Source organism: Ruditapes philippinarum, unplaced genomic scaffold (genome assembly GCF_026571515.1).
Source record: "Ruditapes philippinarum isolate M1 unplaced genomic scaffold, ASM2657151v2 ctg2325_1_1_1_1, whole genome shotgun sequence".
NCBI lineage: Eukaryota > Metazoa > Mollusca > Bivalvia > Venerida > Veneridae > Ruditapes > Ruditapes philippinarum.
In genome coordinates this window covers 135757-151947 of record NW_026862367.1, presented here as the reverse complement: position 1 = coordinate 151947, position 16191 = coordinate 135757, and the positions used below count along the sequence as shown (strand labels likewise).

General features: G+C 29.9%; 2 protein-coding genes across 2 annotated transcripts in view; both read left to right on the top strand.

Moving 5' to 3' along the window:
- LOC132718833 (uncharacterized) overlaps positions 1-2963 on the top strand; it is a 36385-nt gene extending 33422 nt beyond the window's left edge. Inside the window, exon 7 of the mRNA XM_060702571.1 lies at positions 433-2963. Coding sequence (XP_060558554.1) covers positions 433-651 — 219 coding nt within the window. The 3' untranslated portion in view covers positions 652-2963. The remainder of the gene's footprint in view (positions 1-432) is intronic.
- On the top strand, positions 2124-6379 carry LOC132718830 (uncharacterized). The gene is made up of 2 exons (XM_060702568.1): positions 2124-2169; positions 2877-6379. The coding sequence occupies exons 1-2, from the start codon at positions 2124-2126 to the stop codon at positions 5441-5443; spliced, it is 2613 nt and encodes an 870-aa protein (XP_060558551.1). The 3' UTR covers positions 5444-6379.
- The last annotated feature ends 9812 nt before the right edge of the window (positions 6380-16191 follow it).

The following is a 16191-nucleotide window of genomic DNA, read 5'->3' as shown; positions in this document are numbered from 1 at the left end:
AAAAATAAGAAAAATTACACCTGCAATGTGTGTTAACGCTATTGAAAATTTTAGAAAGAGACTTGACGTCATAGTAGCACAAAATGGACGTCGCATCGAACATTTGATGTAAATCTTGTTTGGTGAGATTCATTATTATTTTTTATCAAACAAAATGACTTTAATGTTAAATAAAACTTTTAAATCCCTAGTTTAAATATGTGTTTTGATATTTAAAATCGCATGAAGTATGTGAAACATACAAGCCACTGAAATGGTATCAGATATTTTGGATCACCCTTGTATATATATGGAAAAGGAACACATCGATTATAACATCAACATCAAATTGAATTGATTTGGTTTTATTTGAAGACATCTTATTTATTTTTTTAATATACATGGATTAATATGGTTGTTCTCGACTTGAGAACTACTTTGTTTACATTTTAGGTGCTGCTAAGGTTAGATGGCTGGTGTAAAGTTCCTTTTGAAAACCTAAAGTCAGAAATTGATGACCTGAAGAGTAAACATTTAGACCCAGAACAAGAAAAAGAATATCAATGTATTATAGAAAACTGGAAACGAATAGATGAACAATTGGAGTCAAAAATGTTGCAGTACCTTAAACAAAGCATTTTAGGTAATTTTGAATATATTTTTATTGCTTAACCTATTTCTTTATTAGCATTTTATGAACAATGGCTGTTTTCATTGAAAAGCCCCCTGTAACATGTTCAAATTTCTATGAAAATATACTAAAAGGCTTCATTACTATTTGAACATGGCACAAATGTTGACTGAACCATAGCCTTTTTAATGACATAATACTTAATCATAAATGTTCTGTTACCAAGGCAACGAGAAGACATCTCAAAATTGCCAACAATCACTTATTTACGTTGATTTGTAAAAAAAAACTGATATCGAAATGCTACAACTTCTCAATGTATTGATATATAGTCAAAGGTTTTTTTAGCGTTGGTTACACGTTATCTTACGGTCGGTCTTAGGCCAATTTTTAGCCTCTAACAAGACAAAAAATTTTCTGCTCACCTTCTTCAAACCCCCAAGCAGAATGGGGCATATCCCCCACTGGCACCTCCTTGATGTATCTATTTTATAGAAGATGGCGTCGAAAATGTCACTCTTTTTAACACCATTTCTTAAACGAAAACAAGTGTTTTGGATCTAAATAGGGCATTTTCTCACTATTTGAGGCCTCAAAAGAGGGAGGAGGGTGAAAACGTGTGAAAAACGTCTTTATAAAGTAATGGGTTATGTAGACAAAACGCATTATTATCGTGTTAATAAAATGATTTCAAAAATTGTCTAACAATGGGATCAAAATAAGTTTAGAAACATTCACTCACTATAAACTGACTATATAATAATAGGATAGCATTTCTTGATTCCGGTGCAGAATAGATTTATAAAATACTATTTCTATTGTGCCTGGTTCTTCTGTTTTGTGAACTTCCATTTAAGACATTTAGATATTAATCACATATAGGAATCAATCAAATAATCATTGCATTATTAATTGATAGATAGAAACATTACAGGGCGTCAGAATTAGCAAAATTGAAAATGACGCAGACACGGTTTGATTGAGTTTGTTTATGGACAGCAGTGGCAAATGTTATATATCTTCTACGACCCCGAGCATTGATTAAAAGTTGATTGATCATTTAAACTAAACTGAGATGTATTCCTACGACACACTATGAAACCTTGAATGTGACAATTTCCTGAAAAGCTTCAAAAGACATTTTGGCAACACAGTTTGTTTGCTTAAATCTGTTTGTTAAATAATTATATTTCCGATTCAACAAATGAATAATTATAGTTAATGTATCGGTATTATGATAAACATGTAATTTTTTTCTATTTTAAGTAGTGTTGTACACTTAATTATTCTGTGATCTGCTCTAAAGACGGTTGATTTACTTTGCCACTAATTTTCATGAAAAAATCAACTCAACGTTTGTGTTGGACAACGTGCAGTTAGAAGCCAGTATTTAGTATTGATCTTCAATTTTAGAAAATGTACCTGTTTCTTTGATCTGTCCTTAAATAGTTCTTGTAAGCATGTCTTGTAACTGTTTAACCGCTCTATAACGACAATTTGTTCATTATCGCCAATGGCTTTTGTTCCGAACTCACATTGTTTAAACCAGATCATACCAAGTATTTCACAAGTGACTCATTAAAGTCTAGCGATGTTTCTTGGTCATAGCCATATGAACACTTAAAGTGGCGCCAAGAGGCGTTGACGGGTGCTAGAATTAACCACTGCCGCCCATAAAGAGTTTCCATTAAAACAAGCCTGTAGTTATGTAAGACTTGCCGTGCATGAGAACATTAAATGTTTCCGCATTTCACAATTTTCATAATTTGTTTTAGCAAGTAATATGAAAACATGAACATGCTTTATTCAAATCTTTTCTTTTCTTTTTCAGAACGATCCTTTGGTTAGTATTCATATACTAGAAATTATCATATAAAATAGATATAATAGATGTAATTTTTATTTTATAAAAGTATATATACAATATATACAATTATGTCACCAATTGTTATGCGTGAAAGGCATTGGATCTCCATAGATAAGTGTTGAATGCCAACGACAGCTTTCAAAATGTAGATAGATTTATTAAAACATCAGTTCATATCTGATACTTAATTCGAAATGTGCTAAATTTAATTACCTGTGACGTATTGATAAAAGTGTTTTGTTATATGGTCGATGACATTTAACATCTGAAGTAATACATCGTTTTTTACAGGATGCATTGACTTAAGATTACGCCATTCTTTAAAAATTCAATTTATTACATTATTCTGGATTCTGTTGTCAAATACAGTGGTTTATGGTTTACATCTTTGAATTTTAGAGCTATCAAAAGAAACAGTGACAGACGTTATTGCAGACGAATACTTTGTAGAAACAGAACAATTTAATGCTGCAAAAGAAAAGCTTCTACAAAACAGAATAATTGTTCTGAATGGGGCACCAGGAGAAGGAAAAACAACAGTTGCAAAGAAACTTCTTCTTAAAGTGTCAACAAATCAAAGGTATATACAACTGCATTCATATGCAGAATGGGAAACTGTAAACATAGAGGGTGTAGATGCAATTTTAATTGATGATATGTTTGGGGCTGGGTCCTTCAGTAAGGAAGAGTATAGAAAATGGCTTAAATACATTCCAGCTGTTGCAATTGCTGTTAAAAACAAACGCTTGTATGTGATTATCACATCTCGGAAGTATATTCTTTCAGAAGCATTGGAGAAAATGTTTGTCCAAAGCATTTTCTCAGAAGAAAATATTTTCACCCTTTCTTCCGAAAAGCTGAAAGAGTCTGAAAAACAAGATATTTTAGAAAAACATTTTTGTAAAGCATCTGAAGAAAACCATCACATTCGCGAAGCTTGTTTAAAGAAAGAACACTCAGAAACTATTAAAGAGATTGTACAACTGAAATTAGGCGGACCCGAACTAGGCGGCCTGTCTATTGGATTCCCCGAATGCACCAGGCTATTCTCTAGCAGTGTTTCATTGTATGAGAAAGGTATTAAGTTTTACAAAGATCCAATGACATGTGTTAAGTCATACATGTCAGAGCTTCTCGCAGACGATGACACACTGATAGCATTTTTTGTATTATGGGCGCAAGAATCCAAAATCCTTACATCTCTGGAACTCGAATGTCCTATCGATGAAACAGAAGGAAATATAATTGCGCCTATAAGAAAGTTACAATTCCAACCTGAAAAACATATCAGAAAGATACGACGCATTTTACGGCAACATCGCGGCGGATTCATTAACCTTGACGGTAAGAATGAATCTTTTACTTTCAGCCATCGCGTTGTTCAAGATGCTGTTGGACTTGTTACGTATGAAATAAATCCAACAGCTGTAATTGAACATAGTGATTCCTCTTTCATAGAGAATTTTATTCGTGTAGGTGAAGACCATTTTGATTCTGTCCACTCCTGTAATATGGCTCAGCTGAAATTAAACGTTAGTCCAGCAAGGTATTTACAGATAAGCTGTAAATTAGGGTCCTTTATAATCCCACCCGATTCCGAGACATTAAAAGATCCTTCACTTTTTAGACTTGGTGTTTTTGAAGACAAGGAATTCTGTTTAAAATTTCTTGAAGCTTTGAACAGGCTAGGATGTTTGAAAACATTTCTCAATGCTAAAACTAGAAGTTTCCTTTCAGAATTTGCCGAGTTCAAATTTCTCAATAATGTTTCCACTGATATGGGAGTTCTTGCATATTTGGTGTGGATGAAAGAAGACACATGTCCGTTAATAGAAGTTTGTATAAAAACGATGTTGTCTCTTGAACTCACAGCAGAGGAAGAGTTTAGCACTTCTTTACTAATAGCAGTAAAACTCGGGTCGTGTAAGTTGGTTAACTTCCTTATTGAACAGGGTGCTAAAGTGAAACTTAATCATTTGTCACTGGCAATTGTTACAAGTAACAAAGACGTTTTAGAGCAACTTTTAAAAGATACTGACATGTCCTCTAAAAGCAGTATATTGTATAGAGTGTGCAGAGCAGGGTATGTAGAAGTTGTAACAAAAATATTTGATGACGAATATGATATGATACAACTTGATGATGTCGAAAGCAAACGCATAATTGAAAATGCTATTAAAGGAGGACATGCAGATCTCTTAAAGGTTCTGTTACAAAAGCTTACACTGAAGACTAATTTGACATTCGATGTCAGGGGAAATGAATTGCCACTTTATCATTTTGTTGTTTCAAAACAAAAAGATGATTTGCTAGATGTGTTAACTGATGCAGGATTTCAGCCGACAAGTGTTGATATCCATGGAAGAACTCCTTTTCTGTATGCCATATATTCTGGTAAATCACAAATTATGCTAAAGCTTTTTGAGTTATCTGTGAACGCAAATGTACATGATCTCCCAGACTATAAGCAAAACACAGCATTGTATATGGCTATAAAAAAGGTCACAACAAGTTCAGGACCAGAAAGGGACCTTTTTCATGACATCGCTTTAAGGTTATGTCGTTTCAAAGATAATATTCATCTAATTAATAATAATGGAAAAGAAACCGCTCTAGAACTTGCATGCAAAAAGCAATTGGTTGAAATAGCTGATGCAATTTTACAACATGGAGATCCTTTTCATGAACAAGGAACAACTCTTTTCCATCATTTCGTTACAAAAGGCAGTTCGTCGATGCTATCGACACTGCTGAAATGTAACCTTAATCCAAATCAGCATGATGAAAACCATAGAACACCATTTATGTTAGCAAATACTTTAGGCAAAAGATCAATACTAGAAATGCTACAGGAAGATCTAAGAATAAAAAAATATAATGAAGAATTAGGCATAGTGCTAAATACTTTGAAAACAGTTCATATTCCGCTCCGAAAAATCGAAATCAGGTCAGATTCAGAAAACTAGGAGCCGTGAGGTATGTTACTAACCCATATTTATCTGTTCAAAAACAATCCTCAAATGCAAGTAACTAATGATAAGAGACTTGAATCGTTCAAACACAAATTGTTTAAATAAAAAAGAAAAACTAAAATAGAAATTGTGATGAATAACGATTTTAAATGAAGAACATTGACTTTTTAAGAGTAATACTTTAATGTATCATTGCAAAAAACCCAAACAATTTTACAATTCTAACATAATGGTTCCATAACGAGAACTGACACCACGCATCGTTATTCATACTTGCAACTTCTTTTTTCACTATTAAAACATAAAAAATCCAATCATACGAACGGCCATATAAATTATATTTAGTATTTTCTGGACCTGCGTTTTGAATTGTAAAAGACCTTAACACGTATTATCATTTGTACCTTAAAGGGAGAAATGACACCAGAACAACAGAAAAGTTAGTAATATAAAAGTGGATTTAATATCTTATTGATAACATCATACCCCATTTTACGACCACGATATCAAATTTTGATTAATTGATATTTTCCATTGCAACGAAGAAGGAAAACGCGTTTGAAAAGCGACAATCGTGCAGACTTTTGTCTGTTTTGCTCTCTTCATTCCAAAGAATTTTATTCATTTACTGTAGTACAGGAATAACACGAAACTATATAAAATTATCCTTCGCTATTCAGGATAATAACCTATATTGCCTAGGCCTTTGTATATGCACCTTAATTGCATTTGGTGATTTCACATGACAGAGGTTTAACATTTCTGCATATTTGAATAAATCTAGAAGCCAGGAAGATACCAACAAAATTCATGTTTCCAGTTTCACATTTATTTTTAAGTTGAATGATGCCCTCTCACCGCTCTTTGTATTACTTTTAGATAAGCAGCATTAAAAAGCCATCTTTTATCAATAAAAGCCATTGTTTTAAAAAATGTTTTTTAATATTTTGAAAAATTCCCAATTTACAAAATTTTTTAAAAACCCATTTTTTTCCCCCTTTGAAATTTTAAATTTGCATAAAAAATTCTTTTTTTCCAAAAGTTTTTAAAAAAAAGAAATTTTTTAAAATTTTTTTTAATTTTTTTGTTAAAAAAAAGTGTTTAACCAAAAAATAGGTTATTTTAAATTTAAAAGGCATAAAAAAAAAAAAAACGAATTTTTTGGAATTTTCCAATTTTTAAACAGTTTCCTTTTGTTTTTAAAAAATTTAAAGGGGAAATTTAAAAATGAAAAGGTTAATTAGCCAAAGGTTTTTATATTTTCAAACAAAATTTCAAGGGGCAAAAAAAAAAAACCCAAATTTCCCAAAGGGAAAAATTTACAAAAAAAATTTAAAAGGGAAAAAGTTTTTTAAAATTTTTAAATTACCCCGGCGAAAAAATTGTTTAAAAAAACAGAAAATTCAAGTTTTTTTTTTTAAAAAATTTTATAGGTTTAAAAATTTTTTTCCAAAATTTCCTTTTTGGTTTTTGAAATTTAACCCATATTTTCCACCCCGTTTTTACCCCCCCAAGGGAAAAAATTTGGTTTTAAAAAAAATACCCCTTTTTTAAAATTAAAAAAAAAGATTTCAATATCTGTTTCCGGGCCAGGCTTCGAAAATGAAAATATTTCTTTGTTTTCCCCTTTTTTTCAGTTTTCAGAAAATTTGAAATTTGGTAAACCTGGGCTTTAAATGAAGAAAAAAAAAAGGATTGCCAAAATGAAAAATGAAAAAATGAAAAATGCATCCCATGGTTGAAAATTTAAGGGGGGTGTTTTCATTTTTTGAATTACAAGATTGAAATTTTATTACATTAGTTAAAAATTGAATAATTTTTTTTTTTTTTGAAGGGGTGTTAAAATTTATGAATTAAAAAAAGCTATTTTTTATCTTTAAAAATTTAAAAAATTTTCCCCTTTTTGAAAAAAATTTTTTTTTATATTTAAGACTTTTTATTTTTTTTAAAAATTTTTTTAACAAAAACTTTTTTTTTTCCCATTTTTAAAATTTTAGATTTGTTGAAAAAACTAAAACCCCCCAAAAAAGAAAAAAAATTGTTTAACATTTAATTATTTAATTTGTTTTATTATATAAAGATTTTTTTCCCCATTGAAAAAAAAATGTTTAAAATTTTTTCAACCCCACCGGACAGCTTTTTAAAAAATTTGATAGTTGTTTTGTTTTTCAAACCCTTTGGTTTTTAAACTAAGGAAAGGTGGGGCGCTCTTTGTTTTTTGAAAAAATTTTTCCGGGTTTTTAAAAAGGCCCCAAATTAGTAAACTTTTTCCGGTAAGCAGAAATGTCTCTTTTTAAAAGTTTTTTTTAAACAAAAATTTTTAATAGTTTTAAAAATGTTTAAAAAAAAGGGGTTTTTAATAAAACTGGAAAACAGTAGTTGACAAAAAGATCCTGTTAACACAATTTTTTATTAATGGTTTTTTTATCTTTTAATAAAAAAATTTGAATGCCTCAAAATTAAAAAATTTTAATTTAAAAAAAACATTGGTTTAAAAAAAAATTATTTTTAAAGATATAAAGGGAATTTTAAAAACCCCATTTTTAAAAAAGGGAAGTAAAATTAAAGGAAATTTTAATTCTTTTTTAAAAAAGGGGCCCTTAATAAAAAATTTCTTTAAGAAAATAAATTTGATAATTTTAAATTAAATTAAAATTTTAATTCACAAATATTTCAGAAAACAATATCTTAAAAATTTTTCTAATTTTGATATTTGTTTTAAAAACAAAAAAAGGCCTTTTTTAATTTTTTATCCATTTTTAATTACAATTTTTAAAACTTAAAAGTGTTTTTAGCAAAGCCCTCGGGGTTAAAAAACCCAAGAATTCTTTAATTAGCTCAAAAAAGGGGTTAATCTTAACTTTTTTAATAATCCTTCCCCCCCAAAAAAAATTTTAGGAGGGCCCCTTAAGTTTTTTCCCTTCATAAATGGTTGGCCCAAGGGTGAAAGGGGGGAAAGACCCAATGGTCATGCTTTTTGAATAAAAAATTTTTTGAAAAAAAAAAAGGGGAAAAAATTTTCTGCAAAAAATTTTTAAAAGGTTTTCCCTTACCCAAATAACATTAAAAAAAATTCTTGGTTTCCCAATAATGGTCAGGGGCCAAAGAAAAAGGGGGACAAAATGTGGTTTTACCGGAAACCAATTTTTTCCTTTTTAAAGAAAGTCACCCCAATTTTTTTTTAAAATAAAAATCCCAAACCCCCAAATTTTTTAGAAATTTTTTTTAATTTTTGATAATTACAAACTTGGAAAAAATTTAAAGCAATCCCGGTTTTCCCCTTTTACCCATCCGGAGCCCGGGTCGGGTTTTAAAAACCCTCAAATTTTAATTAATATCGGAAATTTTGGTTTGTTTTGGGATTTTTTCCCTTCCCTTTTAAAACCCAAATTAGACTTTTTGGGGTTTAAAATTAGTTTGTTAATGCCCCTAAAATTTTAAACTTTTTTGAAATCAAAAAACCTTTAATTGGAAAAAAAAGGATACCAAAAATTTTTTTAAAATTTTTTGCTATAAACAATTTAAAACCTGAAAATACTTTCTGTTTTGTTTTTTTAATGTAACCCATTTTTAATATAAATGAACCCCTTCAATAACAAGGCTTTTCATAACTTTTCCCCTGTTGTAACCCTCCAAAAATTTTTGTTAATTAAATTTAAAAGTTTTCAAAAATTTTTTAAAATTGGTTCAAAATTTGGGGGTTTATTTTTTTCTTTTGGTTTATGTTTTTGCCAATTTTTCCCAAATTCAATTCCCTGTTTTCAAAATGAAAAATTTTTAAAAAATTTTTGTTTAAAAAAATTAAAGGAAAAAACAATTTGAAAAAGTTTAAACCGGTTAATCAGAAAAATTAAATCACTTGGAAAAAAAATTTCCTTTAAAGAGCAATTTAATTATTTGGCCTTTTTAATTACATTCCCGGGTGAAATTTTAATGAAAAAGGTTTAAATTAAAAAACCCCAATTTTTTTAAACCCGTTTTGTAAAACATTTTCCCCCTTTTTTCCCTCACAAAAAAATATTTAATTATAAAGGGAAGGTTTGAAAAAAACTGCCCATTTTTTAAATTGGAAATTTCAATTGGAAAACGAGAACCTTTTTAAATTTCCCCAATGTTTTTTAAAACATAAAAGGTGAGTTTTTTAAAATCCAAAAAACGTTTTAAAGGGAAAAAAAGGGAAAATTGGAAAAAATGAAATAAGGGGGCTAAATTAAAAAAATTGTAAGTAAGGGAACTTTTTGTAAAGGTCAATTTGTTGCTGCAATTTAAATTTAAAAAAATTTTTTTTGAAATTTTTAATTTTTTTTTAAAAATTTTTGGTATTTTTTCTTTTTTAAAATTAACCCTTTGTTGGAATTTCTCTTCCTTTTTTTGTTGAATCTACCTGAAACCCCCAAAAGAAGTAGCCTTTGCTTTCTTGTTTAAAAATGGAAATTTAAAAACAAAATTCCTTTAACAAATTTACCCAAAATGAAAAAAAACCATTAACCCCATTTTTGGCCAATAAAAAAAAAAATTTGTTTTTTCCAAAAACCCGAACAAAAAAATTGAAATTCTTTTAGGAAAATTTCCCCGGAAGAAAGGTGAAAAACCACCTTTTCTTTAAAAAACCTTTAAAAATTTTGGGTTTGTTTAAGGGGTTTTTTTTTTAAAATTTTTTAAAATTTAAAATTGGGTTGGAGGTTTTAACCAATAAATTTTACAAAAAATTTTCAAAAAATGACCTTTTTTTGTTTTGGCCTTGTTTAAGGTTTTTGGGGGTTTCCCTTTGATTACGTTTTTCCTTTTGTAAAAAAAATTTTCCCCAAAAATTTTTCCCAAGGCAATAAAGATTTAAAAATTATTTTAAATGTGATTGTTCCATTTTTCATTAAAATTGGGAAAATTGTTTGTTTAATGAAGCTTATTAAAAAGTTTTTAACGCAAACAAAATCGAAATTTATTTAAACCCAATTAAAAAAACCCCCCTAGGGCGAGGCCAATCTTTAAAAATTGTTTAAATTTGGAAATTTTTAAAATGCCGCCCTAAAATTTTTCTTTAATTGGGAAAACCATTTGTATTTTTAACTATGTTTGGTCTTATTTATGGGGTTTTCAAAGTTAAAAAATTTTTTAAAAAATTTTGAAAAACCCATAATTAGGTTTCCCCCTTTAAAAATACGTTTTGTTTTTTTTTTTAAAAATTCTTTTGTAATTTTTTTAATTTGAAAGAATTTTTTAAAAATGACTTTTTTATGATTTTTTAAATTTTTGGGACAAAATTCCTTTTTAAAAGGGCAGGGTTTTAAATGGAGGAATATTTTCAATCCTTTTATTTAAAAAGCACCCCCAAATATTAAAACTTATCCCCTTGTTCCCCCTTTAAAGTTTTTGCCCCTTTTTTAAATAAATTTCATTTTGTTTTCAAAATTTGTTTAATTTGAAAAAATTAATTTTGAAATCCCCAAAAAAACCTTAAATTTTATAAAAAAAACATTTTTTCTGTTTTTTTCCCCTCTTTTATAAATAAAAAATAAAAAAATTTTTGGGTAAAACTTAAATAAAAATTTGTTTTGTTTAATTTCCATTTAATCGGGGCAAACCAAAATTTACCCAAATTTTTGGAATTGATCAGCAAAGGGTTGAACCCTTTGAAAATTTTTAAAAAATGAAAATTTTAATTTGAGAAATTTTTGGAATTTAAAAAATTGAATTATGAAAGGGTTGTTTTGGGGGAAGCAAGTTCCCAATTAAATAATTTAAAAATTTTAAAATGAATGATTTTTTAAAAAAATTAAAAACCCAAAGGGGGCCATTATAAAAAGGGGAAAAAAAATTATGGCAAAATTAAAATTTTAAAAAAAAATTGGTTTAAAAAATTTTAAAATTCCATGCCCAAACCCAATGGTTCCTTCAATTTTCCTTTTCCCCCCCAATAGAACAATTTGAACAAAAGAAAATTTTATAAGATCCCGATTTTAATTTTCCGGGGTTAAATCCCAACCAAATTAAACCATTTTTTAAACCCCTTTTAAAATTTGCAAATGTAATTTTTAAGGAAAACCTTTAAATCCCCAAAAACCAATTCCTTTTTTCCCAACCAAAATAAAAATCTCATTTTTCCAAATTTTACTAAAAACCTCACCAATTTATTTTTTAAGGAATTTTGGGAATAATTCAAGGGGAAATTTTTCTTTGAATTTATCGTAACAGAAATTGATTTGAATTTTCCCATACAAAAAATTTTTCAAATGGGAAATTTTAAGTTTTAAATAAAATTTTTTAAGGGGCCCAATTAAAATTGAAATACTTTGTTCCCAAGTTTATTTCCTTTTTTTTTAACAAAAATACTGACAGATTTTGCCCCCGAAAAAAATTTTCCACTGGGAGTATTTTTTTCAAATGTAGTACATGTATTTATTTGGTCTGACGATAATCCGCTCGTAACTGTATCTTTTGTCATGTATAAAATCTTTCTGATTGCATATACTGACCAATCAGAGGATTATTTTGTACGTCAAATTTAATTTCGACGACCTATAAAGAACTGAATTTCTTATTTACAAAATTGACTCTACACTCATGATTAATTATACATAATATGAAATGATGTCTAAGATATGTTACACCGGAAAGAGGCTGAAATGGCAGTCTGTTTGATTACGTCTGCAATGTTATTTTGTTGTTTTCTTCTGAGGGATCTCCCCTCTCCTAGATTTTATATATTTTTTAAAATATTTTTTATATATTTACATGAACAAAAAAACCTATTCTTAAATCAAAATCATAACATTTTAATCAACATCTTGGATAATACATAATCTTTTTAAAATTAACAGGTTTTCATAATGGCCTGGCTCATTGCCATGTTGAATGGCAATATGAATATTTATGATGCCCAATGACAAGACCATTATGAGAACTCTTAATAATTGACAAATTTATCAATTAACATTACAGTATTAACAAAATCACAATAACACTTTTACAATATCTCAATTTCCAATAACTACCTCCCGTCAAGACAGTATATGACTACCTATGGTAACATGTCTCGTGTCACAATAAAAACGGTGGCTGATTTATGCCATGTAGTTTCTTCGTCCTGTCGTTTGAAACTGTTGAAAGGAGCGACAAAAGGGGAAAAAATCAAATAATGAAAAAAAAATTTTGAATTCTCGGTTTTTTTTAAAAAGTCTTTTTTTTCTTTTTTTACCCTTACTTCGTGTCAAATTTTCCCTACAAAAAGTGACCTCACGAAAAAAAGCTAAAAAAAATGAAAGGGCCGGCCGAAAAAAAGATTTTAAAAGTTTAAATTTTGCAAACTCGAAAATTTAAAAATTAACCCAAATTTAAAAGGCCCCCAAAGCTTTCCCGGAAAAGGGGGAAATTTAAATTTTAAAAAGGAAAAAAACACTTTTATTTATTTAAAACAAAAATTTGTTTTAAAAGAAATTTTATGTTCCTTAAAACCCAAAAAAATTCCTTTTAAAATTTATAGGAACCCGGGGGTCTGCTGGTACCAAAAAAAGACCCCGTTTTCAAAAATAATGTCTTTAATAACCTTCCCAAAAAAACACAAACGTAAAGGGCCCCAAATGGGCGTGCCTATTTGTAATTTTTTAAAAGTTTTAAAAAGATGTTGACCAAAATTTAACTCCATTTTAAAATTTAAAAATATTAAAGGGTGAAAAGTAAAATTTTTTCATTCATGAATTACACAAAATTTATGGTTTTTGTAAAACGTGCCCCTTAAAAAAAAACAAAAGTAAAAACAAAGATTTTGGGGAAAAGTTTTGGTCTATGCCCCTTTTTTTCGGGGTTTCTCAAAGCTATCTTTTATCCAATTTTTACTGTGAAACTGAAACCCCGCATTTAAATTTATTAAAATTGGAAAAATATAAAGTCCCCATCTGTCCCGGGATAATTAAAATTTTTTTAAAAATATTTTTAACCAGATATGTTTTTAAACCCAATTTTTTTTTTGAATTCTTTTTTTAGGGATTAGGTATAAAGGGGGTTTTCAGGGAAGTTTATTCTGGTGTTAAAAAACTCGACTTTATATTTTGAAACCACTTTCTTGATGATGACTTTGAATTGAAATGCTAAATTACACCATCTGAAAAATTCAATGCAACCGTTTTTAATGTTAATAACACCCTTTGTGAGATTTTGTAAGAAGTGGGAAGGGAAAGATAACATAAAGCAGCCAGCGGAGAATACTTGTGGCATTTGAAAGAAGCAGCATTATGGAGAGATACCGGCTACATGGATGCATGTCGGATGTCAGCAAATGGTCAAAACACCAGGTCAGGATCGATGTTTGGTCGTTCAGGCACGTCGTGAAAGGATTCGGCAGCAACTTCACTTCGAAATGACCTTGCTAACGCTGTGGTGGTTGTTTCCACGCAGACGGTACATGGAAGGCTGCATAAACGTTATTTGCGGTCGAGATGACCTTGCATACGTATTCCCTTCACGCGTCGACATCGCCAGGCCAATTTGGAATGGACCATGAGCATACATGGTGGACCATGCAACAAGTTCTGTTCAATGATGAGTCCTGTTTTCTGCCTAGACCTCAAAGACAGACGTACTAGAGTCTGGAGAAGACGAGGTGAACGGTTTCAGGCTGCAAATATTGCTGATCATGACCGCTACGGAGGTGGATCAGTGATAGTGTGGAGAGGCATCAGCTGGGATGGACGAACGACCTGGTTGAGCTAAATAGAGGCACATTGACAGGTGAGCGATCTAGTAGACGATAATGCTCGCCCTCATGGAACAGGGTGGACAAGGACTACTTAGAAAGAGAGTCTATTGAGCGCCTGGACTGGTCATCCCGCTTACCTGACTTTTATCCAGTTGAACACATGTGGAATGAGCCGCAGGTTAGATTTCGAACTCGCCAGCTGCAACCCAGTACCTTACAGGATCTTTGAGCCATAATGGTCCAAGAATTGGTAGCCATACCCATAAGAACGATTAACAACCTAATAGGGAGTATGAGAAGGCGCTGTCAAGCTGTCATTGACAAACATGGGTCAGACAGACTGTATTAAGAATAATAATTATAATAATAACAACTCATTTATAGGGTTAAATTCGTCCTTCCGCTGAATTGATAAAACAGTAAATCAACATTTAAAACTTTTCACACGGCATTAATAAAAGTATCCTAAAATACATATACACTCAAACATATGGTGCTTAGCAAAAGTTGAGAAGTATATATAGATATTGAGCGTCGACTTTCACGATCCTCCATCCACTGTCTTATATCACCGAATTTCCGATTTTATAAATAACGTCATCATATGATTGTTTTTAAATAAATCTTTTTATTGAAAATAAGCTAATTTATGCATTGCATCTGCTTGGTTATTTCTTTTACAATATTTATTTTTTAAACCTTTTAACTTTGAAAGTGCAATCTTTAATTACCCTATTTGATTCTCCTTTAGATAAATAACCTTTTTAGACTTGTTGAAACATGCATTTAATGTTAATTTCAATCTTAAATATATATTGATTTGAAGACCATATATATATATCTTCTATAAAATAATCTCTCAGAAAAAAACAATAAAGTCAATAAATCTAAGTCTAAAAGCGACATTAAGACTACATTTTCTTAAGAAAAAACAATTCTATATAGTGTCAAAATGAATATATAGGCGATTTATTCTTCGACGTACATATCTAAAAATGATAAGATAGGAAGCGCTCGCATTACACAATTTTCCGTCAACAACAATAACAAGTGTCGACATAGGAAGCACGAGTAATGAACGAGAGGTAAGAAAATAGCTGTAGTGTTTCTTTCGCAGAAATATCCTTGGTTGCATATGTTTATTCACGGTAAAATAGGTATTCGATTGAAAATTGGTGGACAAATCATTTTGTTCTGTCGGCAAGCATTTGCAAATACAGAAAAAACAGTATTATTTACAATGTTACATGTAATTTGAGTGTTCATTTACAATTTTCGCTGCTTACGGTGCACGCACGAAGTCAATCGACCGCCCTACGTATTCAAATATAGAGAGTGGACAGGTAAATTAGAGATACTGTGGGGTTTCCCGACCGTTTTATCTTATTTTCGGCTACAAAGTCCTTTTTCTTCCATAATTCCTTTGTTTGACATTGATATGAACCGATTTACATATTAAGCATAAGAAACATTTCAACGTAAGGAAAGCTTTATGTCGCTTTAAGCATATTCCAAATTTCATTTAAAACCATTTGTTTGATAAACAACCTTTCACTCTGTTAGTTCCTTTGCAACACATTGTTAATATTATCCGACACTTTAGAGCAAAGATCACGGGAAGCTTGATACATAGTATTATATGGTCTCTGGTCATTATAATTGCTGCATTTGGAAGCAAGCTTTAGGATTATTTCGGAAATCATTTGATTTAGGACAATCACAACCAATTTTGTTCTCTGACATTTAACGTCCACATTCTTTTCTGACTAAATTTGGAAACTTTCTATGAAAAACAGGTTCAATGTTTCTAATTAATCATTACAAAATAGAGTTATGAATAGAATTTTTCACACAATTTTGTTATGTTCATGTTCGATTTAGTCATATTTCGTTTTTCCTTTTGTTTTTGGAGATATCGTGCCTTTAATACTAATATTACCTAATGAACAAGGTCTTTTCGTAAATAATTTTACTTCTTCGGCTACTCATCTAAATATTATGCTTAGAGATACAATAATTGTTTTTAACTCGTTTATTTTCCTTTTATCTT

Coding starts and splice junctions, on each gene's coding strand:
- LOC132718830 (XM_060702568.1), top strand. CDS start 2,124: ATGGCTTTTGTTCCGAACTCACATTGTTTAAACCAGATCATACCAA. Junction 2,170..2,876: donor TTTAAACCAGATCATACCAA/GTATTTCACAAG, acceptor TTTGAATTTTAG/AGCTATCAAAAGAAACAGTG.